The 16,576-nt window shown below is 28.2% G+C and overlaps 1 protein-coding gene across 2 annotated transcripts in view; it reads right to left on the bottom strand.

The window, feature by feature from the left end:
* Positions 1-265: 265 nt before the first annotated feature.
* Positions 266-16,576, bottom strand: part of LOC129960933 (putative sodium-coupled neutral amino acid transporter 11) — a 54,313-nt gene continuing 38,002 nt past the window's right edge. For both annotated transcript variants that reach the window (XM_056074683.1, XM_056074684.1), the window contains 9 exons: positions 15,152-15,227; positions 14,975-15,040; positions 14,742-14,848; positions 14,554-14,633; positions 9,614-9,684; positions 8,746-8,907; positions 6,876-6,988; positions 2,841-2,975; positions 266-1,117 (listed from right to left, as the gene is read on the bottom strand). In XM_056074683.1, coding sequence (XP_055930658.1) covers positions 866-1,117; positions 2,841-2,975; positions 6,876-6,988; positions 8,746-8,907; positions 9,614-9,684; positions 14,554-14,633; positions 14,742-14,848; positions 14,975-15,040; positions 15,152-15,227 — 1,062 coding nt within the window. In that variant the 3' untranslated portion in view covers positions 266-865. The remainder of the gene's footprint in view (positions 1,118-2,840; positions 2,976-6,875; positions 6,989-8,745; positions 8,908-9,613; positions 9,685-14,553; positions 14,634-14,741; positions 14,849-14,974; positions 15,041-15,151; positions 15,228-16,576) is intronic.

Here is a 16,576-nt window from a genome sequence, read left to right as displayed (position 1 = left end):
AAAGAAAAAGATCTTATAAACAATAATATCTCCAACCACTTACTTTCAAACTCCCACTATAAAAAATTATTATTCCAAAAATGATCTTTACATTTAATGTTAGGTTTCTAAATACATTAATAATTTAAAAAATATCAAATTCTGTGATAATAAATAATATTTTTGAATAATTAGAAAAAAAAATCACAAGAAAATAAATACAATATTACCTCAATTCCTTGACACACAAATATAATCTTATTCCAATACAAAATATCAACTGCAATAAATAATTTATCAATAGAATGCTTGTTTTAAAACATTAATGATTTTTAAAACAATTGGTGGATATGTGTGAAGAAAGAAAATATTTGAATTTGCCTTCTTCAATATATAAAGTTGGATATATAAAACTTTTCATAAATTAACTATCACAGACTTACAATTAAAAAACAATTTGCATCTTAACATTGACAGTTAATATTTTTACTCCTAAATATATTTATTGATATACAGTGACATTTGATAATATAGAATTGACTAGCAAAAGAAATGAAACAGTTTACATTTGATAAAAATACTCCGACAGACAAATAATGCAATGCATTTCACATAGCACATAAAAAAAAAAACAGAATAAACTGAGGAATTTATCAAAAATAATAAAATAATAATAAAATTTAAAAAATTAACAAAAATTAAATGTTATTCATCTTTTCTAACTGAATCTGTAAAATTAATAATTCTATTTTCCATAAAAGAAAATGAAAATTGTATCTACAATTATTAGGAGATTTAAATCCTCTTCACAGTAATGTAGCTAGAATATTAGGATACTTTTCCTTTTACATAAAATAAACGAAATTCCCAAAGGAAAAGAAAGAATTTAATAGCTGGTAATATTATACAAAGATGTAATATTTTGAATGCAATAGCTCATTTCAGCACCATGACTACATCTCACACCATGTACTATATCTAAAATAGATTTTGCAGTACCGATCAGAGCAATAAGTAAACCAGCAGAGGCTAGTAAAATAGCAGGAGCTTTTTCTAGGGTCAAAAAAGGTCCATCGCTAACACGAATATACGCAGCTGCGGGCAGAATATAAGCAAGAGGAACTGCAGCTAAAACCCCCTAAAATGATAAAGAAAGATTTTAACAATGTGCAACACATATTTATTATGATTTGCTAATAAATAGTATTGGAATATATACTTCTCAACAAATCATTACTAATAATTTCAATAAATATTAAAAAGACGCACTTTCAAAGAAAACAGTTAAATCTAAAGAAATTTATCTGCTTACACAACTGAGAAAAAATATTTACAAAGTTAACATTTTTCATCATTTTACAAATTACGTTTTAAATAATTTTTTATTCTATTTTCAGTTCCCAAAATTTAATTAGAAACAGTCTTAATGAATACAACTGACGGACAAAGGTTGGAATTCTTGATTTCGAAACATAGCAGTACCGTTTCTTTATAAGCTTTGACAATAATTTCCAATGATGACCTAATCTTTTAAATTAAAATTCTGAAAAGGAAACAGCAGTTTTTAAGGAAAAAACGCTTAGATAAAACCTAAAGTTTATTATTCAAACTTAATTTTCCATTCGATTCCAAAAAAATAAATAATTAAATACTGAAGTAAAATAGCACCACAAATTTTTGCACTGAGAATATTCTAAGCCTATCCAAGTAACAAAATGCCTAGCATTTCAACTTTTGGCAATAGTACAATACTGTGATAAAAAAAAGGTATCAGAAATGCTTAATTTAAAATATACATGTATATATTAGGAATTGTTTCGAAATTTTTAAGTAATAATTTTACAACTTATATAAATTTCTGGAAACACAGAGTATTTAATTTTATATTATCTTTCGAAAATAAATGTGCTTTTAATGACATGAGAAATTTAAATTTGCCATTTTCTAAAATGGAAAATCTGACTGAAAATAGAATATGTATTAAAATTTGTTTCCGGAATGCCAGTTCTACCATAAAAATATTACAAAATTCGTCCAATATAGCTAGTGGTACAAAACATTTAACGTAAGAGAGCAGTAATTCATCTAATTATCCAAATGTCAATCAAATCAGAGAATTGGTGCTTAATGATTGTCATTTCACAATTAAAGGAATTACTGAACAAATTCCTTTATTGACAACGATTCGAGTTGAGGGAAGATAAATCATGACTTTTGCACCATAATAATCTTCTTCCAAATGCCATAATTATTTAAGAATATTTGGTCAAAAAATAAAACAATTAAAGCTCCACAAGCTCTGCATTCGATATATAGATTAAGTAGTACTATTTCCACGGCTGAAACTTCTTCTTAGTGGTCACCGTTTTCAGTCTATTGGTGCATTATAAGAAAATTCGCTATGAACCATGAAGAAGTTTCAAGCAAACATTTTTAAAACATCCTTTGCCGATCGGAAAAAAGTTGGCAGAAGCGCACAGTAGTCAGAGAAAATTACTTTGTAAATATCGACCAATAAATCGGTACTTTTTATTTTATAGTATTCCTGATACTTTTTGATATAAAAGATATGTAAATATTATTCCAATCCATTCACAAATTTCACATTTGGGTAAAAATTAATCTATTTTGGCAAAATGATACAGTTAATCATTTACGGTCAAAAGAATAAGTTAACTTTTAGGTAAACGGCATATTTCAAGAATTTAAAAAAAAAAAAAAATTTCTCATAAATTTAGCCAACAATATCAGTAGAATAAATTTAGTTTCGTACATTAAATAATTCCTCCATAATTAATAAACTATTAAAACTCTAACAAAGAAATCATCAAAGCATATTTACAAACTAAACTTAGACTTACATTTAGTTCCAGAACGATGCTTAGACAGTCTGTAAGTGTTGATAAAGCAAATGTAGCTGCTACAATTGATACAGTAAGAACAGAATGCCTGAGTAGAGATGACTGCTTTTCTTTAAACACAGCATTTTCAAACACCTTTAAAAGAATAATGTTTTTGAAAAAGCAATTAGTATTTTATTTTTTACATATAAACTAATGAGATGCATGTACAGTATAAAATGATGAGAGCAAATAGTTATGAATCAAGATGCATTCATCAAAAATTTAAGATTTAGTATCAAAACTTATGAAACACAAAACTGCAAATTTCCAGTAAATTTTTCTTGAGATGAAATAAGATCATTTAAATTATTAGCTGAGTTTTAAAAGATAGAGACATTAAACTTTAAACAATATGGGATTAAAAAAAATAATTAAAAAAAAAAACTTCTTATTCTTCGGTTTTATTCTAGAAAAGTAACAAATATAAAACTAAGAGTATTTCAATGCCTTAGCCGCAGTTTTTGGCTTCTGGGTATAGTACACAGAACGTAAATTTTGTAATACATACTGTAAATGGAAAACAGATATAAGAAATTACTGATTGTTTCTAAGCTGAAATATTTAAATATAATTCTACATATTGACATGCAAAATATAAACTTAGTAAGATACAGGAAGAGTAACAGCCTCTCATATTATAATCATACTACTCGTAAATCTCAATTAACCGATTTTGCATCAATGGTTAAAATTAATATTAACAGTTTAATCAAAATGTTATAAGGAAGTTTGCAAGTCCAATTTAAAACCACGTTTTAACAAATATATCATTCACTATTATACATTATTAACAGTGGTAAATCCATAATTTTGGCCGAGGAACGGGAGCTGAATTCATAAAAATTTTATATCGCCGTGACGTCTCCAAATTGTTTGAGTGAATGAAGGCATTTTCTTTATTAACATAAATCCGTATAATAAATGCATAAGAAAACTGAAAAAAAATCTTAGTGATATTTTAAAGATCTAATTATGATGATACAGATATAAATAATAGTTTCACATTTGTTTAGTATTAAATGTTTAATAAAGCACACTGACATTAAAAATTAAACTCAGCAAGTTAGAAAATGACAATAAATTATAAGATAATGTTCACAGATGTCTCCTTTGGCCTAACTTATTGAGTACCGTATATTATAATAGAGGCATTTATGTTCATATTATTATATCCATACGCGGGAGAGCAGCAAATTCATTTTATTTTGTGTGCTGTATTTCTCAAATACAATATTCTAAGGTACTATAAACTTCTCTCTGGAGTTGCCGTTATCAATGATTTTACTGTAACAATTCTAGGAAATTTCCATATATTAAAACAACTCTTTTCAAGTCTCTAAAATTTCTATAATTAATGACTTGGTGTCTGTAAATTAACTAATTTGACCTTTCTATTATAAATATTCAACAGTGTTTTTTCAATGCAGAAGAAAGCACCATTTTCAAGAAGGCCATCCTCATAAAATTTTATCAATATAATGAAATCGTTGATGTTTCTTCAACCAGATAACAAACCAGAAAAAGGGAGATATAAAACTTTCATGAATTAAAAATCTATTCTAAATTTCTTTAATCAAAGTATCCAAAAATGAAATGAACATAATAAATATGATAATATGGTTCGGGATCAGCAATATCCATGCTGGAGCGATGGATTTGCTGCTAATTTGCATGATGATTAGCATTTCATTTCTCACACATATCTCTTGCTTTAGAAAGAAAGAGGCTTAAAATGATCACCTGCATTTTTTTTTATGTCCATCAATTGATCTTGAAGCATCTGGGCATTGTTTACCGTAATAGACAAATACAAATCTTTTTATAAATATCTACTTAAAAAATGTTGCTGCTAAATACGAATACAAAAAGGAAACAATAGATTTCACAATCCAGATGGAATTGATTAATTCTGCCAAGATCCATTCAATGACTGATTTCATCCAAACTTCCGCAAAAAAACATAAATGAAAATCATTATAAAGGCTTGACCATCCATCTTGTTGGCGAACAGTTTCTTTAAATGTATTTTTTTTATTGGGGCAAAACTCATCCATTTTCCTTGAAAATCTTCAGTCTATTTGACGTGTGAAGGAATGTATATGTCTTATCAATCATCCCAAAACAATTTCTGATGCCTCTTATAAAATGAAAAATTTAAAGATCGAAGGCATTAAGTCACCAGAATAATTTAACAATAATAACATATTCAAATTCTTATAAAATCACGTTCAATTATAATAGCTGTTATTTTCATTAATATTTTATTATGGAAATTAAGAAATTTGGCAAAATATTAATCACTCATGCCAAAGTTATCGAATATTAAAGTTTCCTGAATTATGTAGATCAAAACGCTTTAATTCTACAGATTGCATTCATTTGACATTGAGATTTACAAAGGACACTACAATATTATCGACAATTTAATAAAAACACGATTTTATTCATTCACTTTTTTTATTTAACATTCTCACCCACCCAGCTTACCAGATTGGTTTTGTAAGGAGGCCATTAGAAAAATGAAATTATTTCCCAAACAATGAAATAACTAGTCAAAAAATGTTTTTGATCGTGTCAATGTTACGAATAGAACAATTACAGCGGAAAAAATTTTTGAATCGGTCAAGCCAAAAAATAATATTTTCACATTTTTTTTCTTTTTAAAGGAGACGAAGAACAAACAAGTGTATGGAATTAAAAAAAAAAAAAAAGACTTTTGATTTTTTTCTGGGGGAGACTGTAACCTCATAATACATTTTCTATGCACTCCTCTTGGACTCGCCACTGATTACTAACAATCACTATTCGCATTATTAAGTGCAAAGTTTTCGTGACAAGCACAAGTTAATCATTTTATCAGTGCCATTAACATACCGCATGAAGCAGATTGTTAGAATGTTAAAGTATTGTTAAGTGTATGCGCATTTTGAAATGCAAATATTTTATAAAAGGTACATCACCCTAAAACAATCTATAAATGATTGTTTTCACGACCAATTTTCCGAACCGAAACTTATAAAAATAACCGCAAGCTATATGTTATTTTTACTGCTATTATACAGCGTCGTACCATGATAACATATCATAATATGGTTTTTATAATTACGGTTTGCTATTTTAAAAAGCATGATACTTAAAATACAGTAAAGTGTGAAATTATTAGAGTGTAGCTTCAAAAAACAATGCAAAACGCAAATATGTATAATCTTTAAAAAATCAGATTTGGTTTTCCACACTAGTTCTAAACTTATTATTTAACTTACATTACAAACTTATTATTAAAAAATATTTCAAGGTATGAGGAAAACATAACAGGAAAAATATATAAATTTACTTTCTTTAAGTATTTTTTAACATCAAATTAAAAATTCTTTAATCAAAGATTTTACAGATGAAAGAATATTTTAGAATTTAAATGAACTGCACAAACTTTAGTGCTACAATATCATCTGCAGAACATTTCAAAATTAATAATTCAAAATAAAAACATTACATCAAATTTCCTTATTATTTTATTCAGCTTTTGATAAAATAACTATATGAAGAATAATGTTGTTGAAAGTCTTTTTTATTCCAAAGACTCTAAAAATATAACATCATGATATTCCTTGATATGTGTAAATATTCATCAGCAATTAAATGGCTGGCTAAACAGGGTATTAATACTTCGCGGAATTCACCAAATATGAAATAAGTTTCAAACAGTAAATAAATTCGTGTTATAAAATGTAACAAAGTTTAGCTTGCATTTAAAATTCTTATCCACATAAGTTATATTTTATTAAAATTTAATAAGAAATTCAAAAAATAAAATAGTTCAAAATCACAAAAACGAGAAGAAATATCAGAATTGATCCGAAGTAATAGTACAGTCATTTCTCAGATACAGAAAAAGGAACAACCAAATTTAAGGTATTAAATCAGATATTTTGGACATAACTATAAAAACTGAAAAAAATGATTCATTTATTTTTCACTAAACATTATTCATACTTCTCTTGTAACAAAGCATTCAATGGGGAATGTTAGCATTATGGTAATCGTAAAACCCAAGCGAGCAGCATTGGCCCAGTCATCATTCATACAAAAGTTCTCCAACAAATCCCCTGAAACAGAATAATATTATTTCGATAAAATAAACAGTTTCTCTTGAATAAAAAATACGAAATACATTTTTTTAAATTTACTAATAAGGAAGTAAATTTTAAAAGTATAATTTAAAAACAACTATTACAGTAAATTAGATAAGATAACAGTGACCCAAATAGGACATTTTACTGCATTATACTGCAAAATTTAGAGAAAACAATATTGTTTAATAATATTTGGTAAGTGTAGAATATAAGACCTGTTTTATTGATCAATACTAGGTTCCAATATTGTATAATGCAGTTTCCTTGTTTAATACAAACTAGTTGTCAATATTATAAAATTTTTTACAATCACACTTAATTACATATTAGATTAAGAAAAAAGAATTAAATCTTTAACAGTACTTCTAAATTATTTTTTAAGCTATAATCGCATTACTTTCATTTTTCTCTAATCTACAGATTCGATTACGGGTCTTTTGGTTGGCTAATGGCATATTATCCCATAGACCAGAGAACTTGCTTAGCAAACATAGTCTATGATTTTTATGTTTCTGGCAAAATGGAAAGTATTTTGTATTTCTACAACTGATTTTGGATTGTTCGTTTAATTAAATTATTATTATTATTATTATTCTACAATTTCGATTAATGAATGAAATCAGAAGTCAAAAATATTACATAAATTTTTGTTCATAACTGAGATTTGGTGCAGAAATAATCAGTGGCGAACTATGTCTGATAGTATTGGTTGCCAAGAAACAATTTTCATATTTACAATGCTTTCACTCAATTTTGACAAAAACAAATAAAATTTTTATAAATACTTGAATTGAAACAAATAGATGCAAACATAAAATTGGAATACAAATTTCGGTAAATATATCATGATCACATCGGAGGATATTTGGCATGTTCAGTTAAGGAATAATTTCCACATTCAGATTTTTGTAGATATTTTTTGGACGTCGGTAATAGTGTTTTTCATTTTTGTGACACTTTGAAAGCAACTGTAAACTTTAATATAAAATATTTATAGTGAAAAATCTTATTCTTTTCTTGAAAGGGCAAGAAAGAAAGCATTCAATGGCATTGAAAGTTTTGTTTCAATTGCACCTGAGCCTTAATCGCCAATATGATAAAAGTATCGAAATGAAAAGTGTTGTTGCATGAGCGAAAGAAATAAAATTGAATACACTTTTATTGTTTAAAAATATAAATTTTAGTGTTAAAATTAATATCTTACGCATCGAGAGAGATAAAATATTAACTGATTATTATTCTTTTTGTGTATTTCTTTATCAATATATAAAATTGCTATCATCACTGCTACTACTCATAAATATACGTGAAATGTTACAACACTTTATTTTACGAGTAGGCACAATAGTAGGGCATTTCATTCACTAATAAATGTAAATCAGTTTTTTTCCATGCTTTACAAACAACATAGTTTTCTATACAAATGGTTTTTTGATTGCGATAGATTTCGTTATATGTAGACATATCTAAGAATATATGTGTGTTACAGACGTGGAAAGCAAATTATAGATCATCATTCTAAATGTTTATTCATATCTTTAACTTCCATTATTGTAATACATTTTTATTATTCATTATACATTTCGCTATTTCTCTTACGAATAAAAACGGAAAAGAGGTAAATTTAAAAAATAATTATTGTGTGATTATATACATGGTGCGCCATAAATTCATGCAAATTTCAAAAAGTCATAAAAAATTAATTTTAGGAGACAAAATAGTATACATACCTTGAACAGATCCAGAAAAGGTAACATAGCCACTTATTCCAAAAACAACGATAATAAGGCAAGATATACCGATGCTTATATGAGTGACAAGGTTCCAACGAGATTGAGTAGGATTGTCAAGCACATCAAACAAAAGAAATGAATTATGATGACACATATACGCTAAAACAAAGATGAACAAGCAGTGTAATATATATTAAAAAAATCATAACACTTTAAAATAAAATTGAAAATTATACATAAAATTAGAAACATCTCTTATATATAAAAAAATTCATGAATTGAGGAAAAAAATTCTTTTTTTTTCCTTTCAATTATTATACATAATATTTTCGCTACCACAACTCACAAAAAAACAGAAGTAGTAGAAACATTAAATAGATCATTTTAGTTCAAGCAGCAACATCAAACAGATTCATTAAATTAAGTAAGGATATTCATTGCGGAGGTAAGCAGATATCAGTTTTATATCGTCAATATAAAAGTAAAGAAGTCAAACGAAAAATGAGTTAATGTATTCCTATTTCAAAATGTCATCTCTTTAAAAGGAAAATTTACGAATATTTATGTCGTCAGTATACAATATATTTTCAATAATTCAATAGTTGCAGCTCTTTTTGTTGCTTTTTAAAACTATCTGCAGATTTTAAATCTATCCTTTTGACTTGACCACTTTTAGCTGTATATCTACAATACACTTGCTGAAATTTTTTTTGGCACAAAACTTTGCACGTATCATTTCACTAGGGTCTATTGGAGCATAATGCTGATAAATGAAATATTTATTCAACAGCAATTTATTTAGTAAAAAATAAATTACAAGAGCGTTCTGCATCTTACAAGATAGAAAATGAAACAACAGACCTACCAAATGCAATGACACCTACAGCTTCAGTAAACCCTGTGTTGGCAAAGACAAAGTCATTAGGTGAAGGAGCACTATAGGGAAAACATGAAATAAAGCTTTAAAATTTTTTTCTTTCAAAAACTGAATAATTCACATGAAATATTACGAACAAATAAAAACTATAGAAAATGAAATGGATTATTTAAGTAAGTTTGTTGTTTAATAAACAACAATAATAAAGAACCAGTGTTGTAAAATGTATATAAAATTAAAGTAGTTATTTATTCTTAATCTTTAAGAAAAATTAAAGTATTGAAGTAGTTATTTATTCTTAATCTTTAAGAAAAATTAAAGTATTGAAGTAGTTATTTATTCTTAATCTTTAAGAGCTAATAAACTTCTCTTTTAAGACTCTATAGTTCGGCGAAATGTTTGATGACAAGTAATTCTGTATGTTTTTAATACAAAGCCGAACTTTTTTTTGCTCTTCTATTAAGCTTCATAATACCTCACACATGCTAATTTAGCATACTGAAGCAATTTTTTTTTAATTGGAAAGTTTTAAAACATCCCCATAAAAGTTTATGGCACAACTTACACTGTTCTTATACAAATTAATGAATCTTCTTCCAGATTTTCAACAAGCATATCCTTGTTGATAGTAAATCCACTTTCCACAACCGCATTGCAATGTGACAAGAAAAGAATTATTTCTACAACTTTTAAAAAAAGAAGAAATTCTTTGGACTTCAAAATATTAGAATAGAAATAATATAAACGAATTTTACATCAAATGAATCAAACTGATCTTTGTATTCGCCTCTTAGTTCTGTCAGGAAAATTTCAAATTGGATCTTTGCATGTGCTTTTGAACATGTTGGAGAAATTCGTGCTTTACAATAAAGAAGTTGAAGCAAATCAACCATTCACTTTTTATATAATATAGTATTGATCTTCAGTAAATATGGATTTAAAGAAGGTGCAGCTTTTAAAACAACAAAATTTTTAACATTCGTACAAATATTTTCTATAGTATTCTTCATAGACATAAAACAGTCGGTTAAAAATCCTCTTTTTACGGCTTCAGTAGGTCCACTAGTTACTAGCAGCTTGTAGTTACTATTCCAATATCAGTAATTTTTTCTCAGTCTTAGATTTTTAGGATCATCAAGTTCTGCCAAAAATAATATAATGTTTTTGCTTCTTCGATTATTCTTTTTTTGACATTAGTTTTCACTAATTATTTAATAAGAATAAAGAGATTTTCATACCTAAAAGGCATCATTGGTTCATATGTCTAAAAAATTTTAAGAAATGGTAGAATATAAGCTAGGAAGCTTATTTTGGCCACAATTAATTTATCCTGACAAGCATTTATCAGTCGTGACGGATTCAAGCAAAGTCATTTTACTGAAATATATGTATTTCTTTATTTTATCAAACGCTTTTAGAGCGCGTTCGCAAACTTTGATGTTTTCTTCTCACCAGATAGAATAAAACTTTAATGGTAATGCAGAAAAACCCGTAACGTCTTCTTTAACTTCTTAAAAGTGCCTGTAAATCAGCCCTTTAACTGCATTACCTTTAAATATTCTATACATTGCTCTGAGAGTACCATCTACTTTCCACCCAGTAAATTTACCTCCATACTAAAATAGTCCTTGATACAAAATTTTACAGTCATTTTTACACAAATTACATTTTTACACATTAGGTCCATCCATGCTAATTTGTAAAAGTACCAAATTTGATATAACTTCTTTAAAATTCTCAAACAGTTCTTGAGCAATGGTATGTCACAAAAATGCTGAATTTCAATATATTGTAGAGACTATTAGTTGATTCACACCAATATTTTACAATAAAATCCATTTTTCTGTAATGCGATTCAGAGCTCCACCAAAGCATATTACAATTTTTTTTATTGTTTAAAGATTTCTTTAAATGTTGTTGAAAAAATAGAGCTAATTCGTAGCAAAAAAATGTCTGACATTTTCATATAACCTACATTTTTTAGTTATATTATCCACTAAACCTATCAGTGTGAAAATATTTTCGATATATGGTTGAATGAATTAAAGGAAAATGTGATGCAGCAAATTTTAATTCCCATCAAAGTTCAGCTTTAAACGACTGTTCTTAAACTAAAAAGTTCAAAACCGGCTAATTTTCGGACATCAGATTTGACGTTTTCGGACTTGACGTGTCCTCTTCTCCTGTATTCCTTTTAGATACAAAGTCCACTATCAATAATGACTTTCTTGAACAGGCACACAATTTTAAATGTTTTCTTCTTTTGCATGACAAATAAGTGTCATTTTCCCATATTAATTAAGCTGATTATATTCTTACAAAGCAACTAATAGGCAACAAATAGATTTCGCGTTACTTCTCTAAAACCCTTCAGCAAAGCTCGGATTGATATTTTTGCCCCGTCCAATCAATATTAAATAAGGATTTTGAGCTACTCATTTTTTTTAAATTCTTCAATCTCACTCTGAATAAGCTCACAGCTTCTCAAATAACAAACGAACCATTCACAATATAATCATATGTTCGACTAAACACCACCGCGAAGTTTCCACTGATTGAATGTTGTTATTCCAGCCAGAGAAATATATTCTATTCTCTCACACAGTTACAATTGCCTCTCTAATCGAAATTGAACTGAGCTGTATGAAAAAAAAAAAAAGGGAAGTGACTAAAAAGAGGGGTGCAAAATGTATCTTCCGAGATAAAATAGTCGTGAATATGTTTCATTTTTGGAATTAAGGCTACAATCTTTTGTTCTTGCAATGTATAAAGAGATCGACATCTTTTTAGATGGAAGAAAAGAAGAAACTAAGAAAAAATTCTCTGCCATTTTCTGTTTTTATGAAAATTTTCAAACTTTCCTCAATTTTTCCAGTTTTTTAGATAATTTTTAAATTTCCTGCATTTTCCAGGTTTTCTCGGTGCCATGGTATGCCCTGTGCATTTTTTCTCAATGTCATTACAAGTGTATTTAATCTAAGAACTTCGGATTGACTACAAAAAGAAATTTAAATTTTGCCAAACATGTATCAGGACTGGAAATTGGATGGCTATTGACAACTAGTAAAGAATTCAATTTTATACTGAAAAAATTAATAAATATACTGTCTCCAGCTAATTAAACCAAATTAACTAAATACATAGACAGAAGCATAAACATATGGAAAACAAAACTATGACATGCCTCTGATGAAATACGGAAGAGAAAAAAGAACTTCAAATACACAAAAACCTTTTATAGATGCATATAGAATTTAAAAAAAAACTGCAAACAATTTTTTAATTTGTAAGTATATTATAACTGAAAATGCTTTATTTAAAGCTGGCACATCCATTCAGGCTGCAGCAACCATAAGATTACTTTTTGAAGTCAGATTTTTTTTTTTTTTTTCCTATCTACTTACTTGTCTATTCTGAGAGAATGATATCAATGAAAATGGAAAGGAAAAAAAAACACAAATGCGAAGAAGAATCAGAAAATTAATCAGGAAGAGGAGGAAGGAAGAAGAACGCAGACCAATGTCTGCCATCGGGTAGTCCAAGAATGCCCACTGTGCACACAAATGATTTATTAATTCCATTCTTCTATCTTTCATTGGTTGTTTATGAATTTTGATTCCATTTCTTGTCGCCTCGACAGAAACATATTGGTTTATTGAATATTTATTTTCTTTTATTAAAGGTCACTTTTCGAAATAAAGATATGTAGACAATTTTCTAAACTGTTATTCAGAATGAACATTTTTATAAGGAAGCATCAGTGCTACTAATTATTTATTTATAAAAACAAATGCCGATCTTTAAAAATTGTATTTCAATGCAGGAAAAATTGAATATAAAAAAATACAGATCGTTTGAATATTGTTTAAAAGATTTCATGCAGGAAAACTTAAATTGATTACGTAGCTATAATTTAAGAAACGCATTATTTTGTTTCCCATGTTTACTTTATGGTGGAGATAATACATGGATAGTTGCGAATGATTTACATCATCTTCCTAAAAAAATATGAAAAAAAAACACAAAAATTTCGAAAAAAAAATAATATAAAAAATATAATAGATATAGCGATGTTTGATTCAAATTTCAATTTGAAATTAAAAAATTTAGGGTCATTTATGGGTAAAGTAGCACTCCTTAAAAATGCATTTTTTTATAATTATTTTTCTGCAGCACTAGTAATTTCTGAGATGGCGAGCCACTACTAGTTTTATCGATAAATGAAGTGTCTGGAAATGACGCTTTATCAGTTAGTACACTAATGTACCTTAATCAGTAGGTATAACAAACATGCAAATAATGTTTTATTTGTGGATACAATACCTTCAAATAATTACCTAAAAAAGCCAAGTATTACTTTTTATTTAGTAATTGCTGAATTTCAGATAATTTAATACAAAATTAATAATGAACTTATCGATTGAAGACGTTTATAAAAACATCAATATTTTTCAAGTTTTATAAAATCATATAAGCACACTTCGGTAATTAATTCTCCGAGTTTAAAAAATAAAGCTTCACAAATGATTGTATGTACAAACAAAAAACAGAATCTTAGTATAGATGCTGCTAAATAGCATCCAAAAATAGATTGAATTTTCATAAGAAATATACAGATAAGTATTAATACTTTTCAAATATATTTAAGACAAAACAACTCCACTAACCAATATAACTACTATCTATTGTTAATATGGCAAACATTTACTTCCAGATTCACTAATTTTAATTTCATCTATTCTTTAGGACTACAATCAGTGACGTAAATGATTAAATTGGCGTTGTTGCCCAAAACATTTTTTTGTTTTTTTAAATGTTATCATAATTATGTAACTACAAATGTTATAAGCATATAATTATTTAAAAAATATAGAAATAATCGCCATAACACTGTCACTTTTCATAAATAAATGACAAAGATATCTTACACTATTCCAGCCATAGAGAAAGCTCGAATAACTACAAACAGTACTATAGACGCAGCGAAAACCAGGGATATAAATGACACCTGAAAATAATAAAATGGCAATAAAAAGATAAGATAATAATTCATAACAATATGTATACACAAACCGACCACAAATAAAATTTTAAATGAAATGACTCTTTCACTTACAACAGAAAGACGGACAATTGTTCGGTATAAAGATAACGGTAAAGTTACAAATACTGTACAAAAGAATACAATGAAATGTCTATTTCCAAGAACAGAGCTTCGAGACACTAAAAAGAAAAGAGAATTTTTTAATTTTCATTTCATATATTTAAAGAAAAATCTTCTTTCAATAACATTAAAAAAAACCTTATAAAATCGATTAAAAACGTATTAATAAAATACTCAGTTCTTACCATTAAACATTCTCATCAAAACTTTGGTAATTGTATCTCCAATAATAATATTATAGCTTATCATAGCTAGAAAAAAATTATTGGTTTAGTAAGCAGCCAATTACATAAAAATTTCTGGTAACAGAGACAATTTAATTTTGCAAAACTGAAATTAATTCAGAAAAGATTTTTGCCTACCTATCAGAGGATAGATGAACTGAGCAAGAGTTAGGAAATAATAGCCAGGTCTTCCAAATTGAGATTGAATTAAAGCCTGCAAAAAAAATTAACAAAGTTTGAGAAAAGAAAATACTTGAGGGAAAGAAAAAAAAAGACACATACATGAATAAAAACGAAATAAATAAATAAATAAAAATTTAAAAGTCTTTAGTTGAAAATTAAAAACTTCAGGCATTCATAATCATAGTTTCATTAAATCATGGAATTATTTAGGAGAGTAATAGTTATAGTATTAAATTAACAAATACAATTTGGAGAAAACATTTTGATACAAAACATCAACTCGATTTTTAAAAATATTGCATGCATGTAACACTGTAGGGGCGTAGCGAGCGGGAAGAGTAGAAATATATCGGATGCCATCTTAAGAGAAACTTTTTTTCTTTAAAGCGTAATATAAAGAGAGAGAGAGTAAAAAAAGCGTTGTTTACAATTGCGCAGTCACTGAAGATGACTAGGGCCAATTACCCTCTCTACGCCATTGGGCAATTCCACGACACCCATGATTTCATATTGTTACGGAATTTCCAGGGTTCGTTTGGATAGTGGGAGTTATATGGTGTGGAGAACGCTCAATCAGCAGACGGCAGTAGAAAAAACAACAACGACGTTTATTTACACGAAGACACACAGGACAGCACAAATACGGTAACTATATACAGCACAGAAGACGATTATCTTCAGCCGAGACCTGCAGCATACAACAAAACTCCATTGCAGACAGTAGCGCATAGCTTAGTTCAGCACTAGCTTGACTCCGTCGCTGCTCCGCTTATCTCTGGAAGACCAGTTCTTCACCGTCGATTCCGACTACTCTCCACCGTCGATTCCGACCACTCTTCACCGTCGATCCCGACTACTCTACTCCGTCGCTTCCGACTGCGACTACTCTCTCCGATCTGGTTCACAACGACTACTACTACTCTGGCAGCTGCGGCTGCTTCCTTTTATAGGTCTCAGGAGGCGGGGCTAGAAGCCTCTCAACCAATCAGGAACGTTCGAGGCGTATCTCGGCTCCTACTGGACGGATCGGGAAAATTCTCAATGTTTCGGGTATAATCTATTTTGGCGCCAAAGTCGCCAAGCTCCGGGACCTCCGACGCTACACTCGCACTCCGCCCAATTCAGATGACTGTAAAACATTCTTTCTTATGATGGAACCAACTATGCTGGGAAGCAGTATTTCAGATTCGTAACAATATATTAAAGAAATTTGGCACGTTTATTCATTTAATGGATCAAATTAAGCAGTAAAGTTTACAGCTTGTTTAATTCAGAGTAAACTTTATACTTTAGCTTAAATTTGGAGTAAAAAGTAAGAGTAGGCTTTATTATATAGATGTCCATAAAAGGAAGTTCCATTTATAAACTCTAAAAGTATCA

This window comes from Argiope bruennichi, chromosome X2 (genome assembly GCF_947563725.1).
Source record: "Argiope bruennichi chromosome X2, qqArgBrue1.1, whole genome shotgun sequence".
Lineage (NCBI taxonomy): Eukaryota > Metazoa > Arthropoda > Arachnida > Araneae > Araneidae > Argiope > Argiope bruennichi.
The sequence above is the reverse complement of the archived record's forward strand: the minus strand, read 5'-3'. Positions and strand labels throughout refer to the sequence as shown.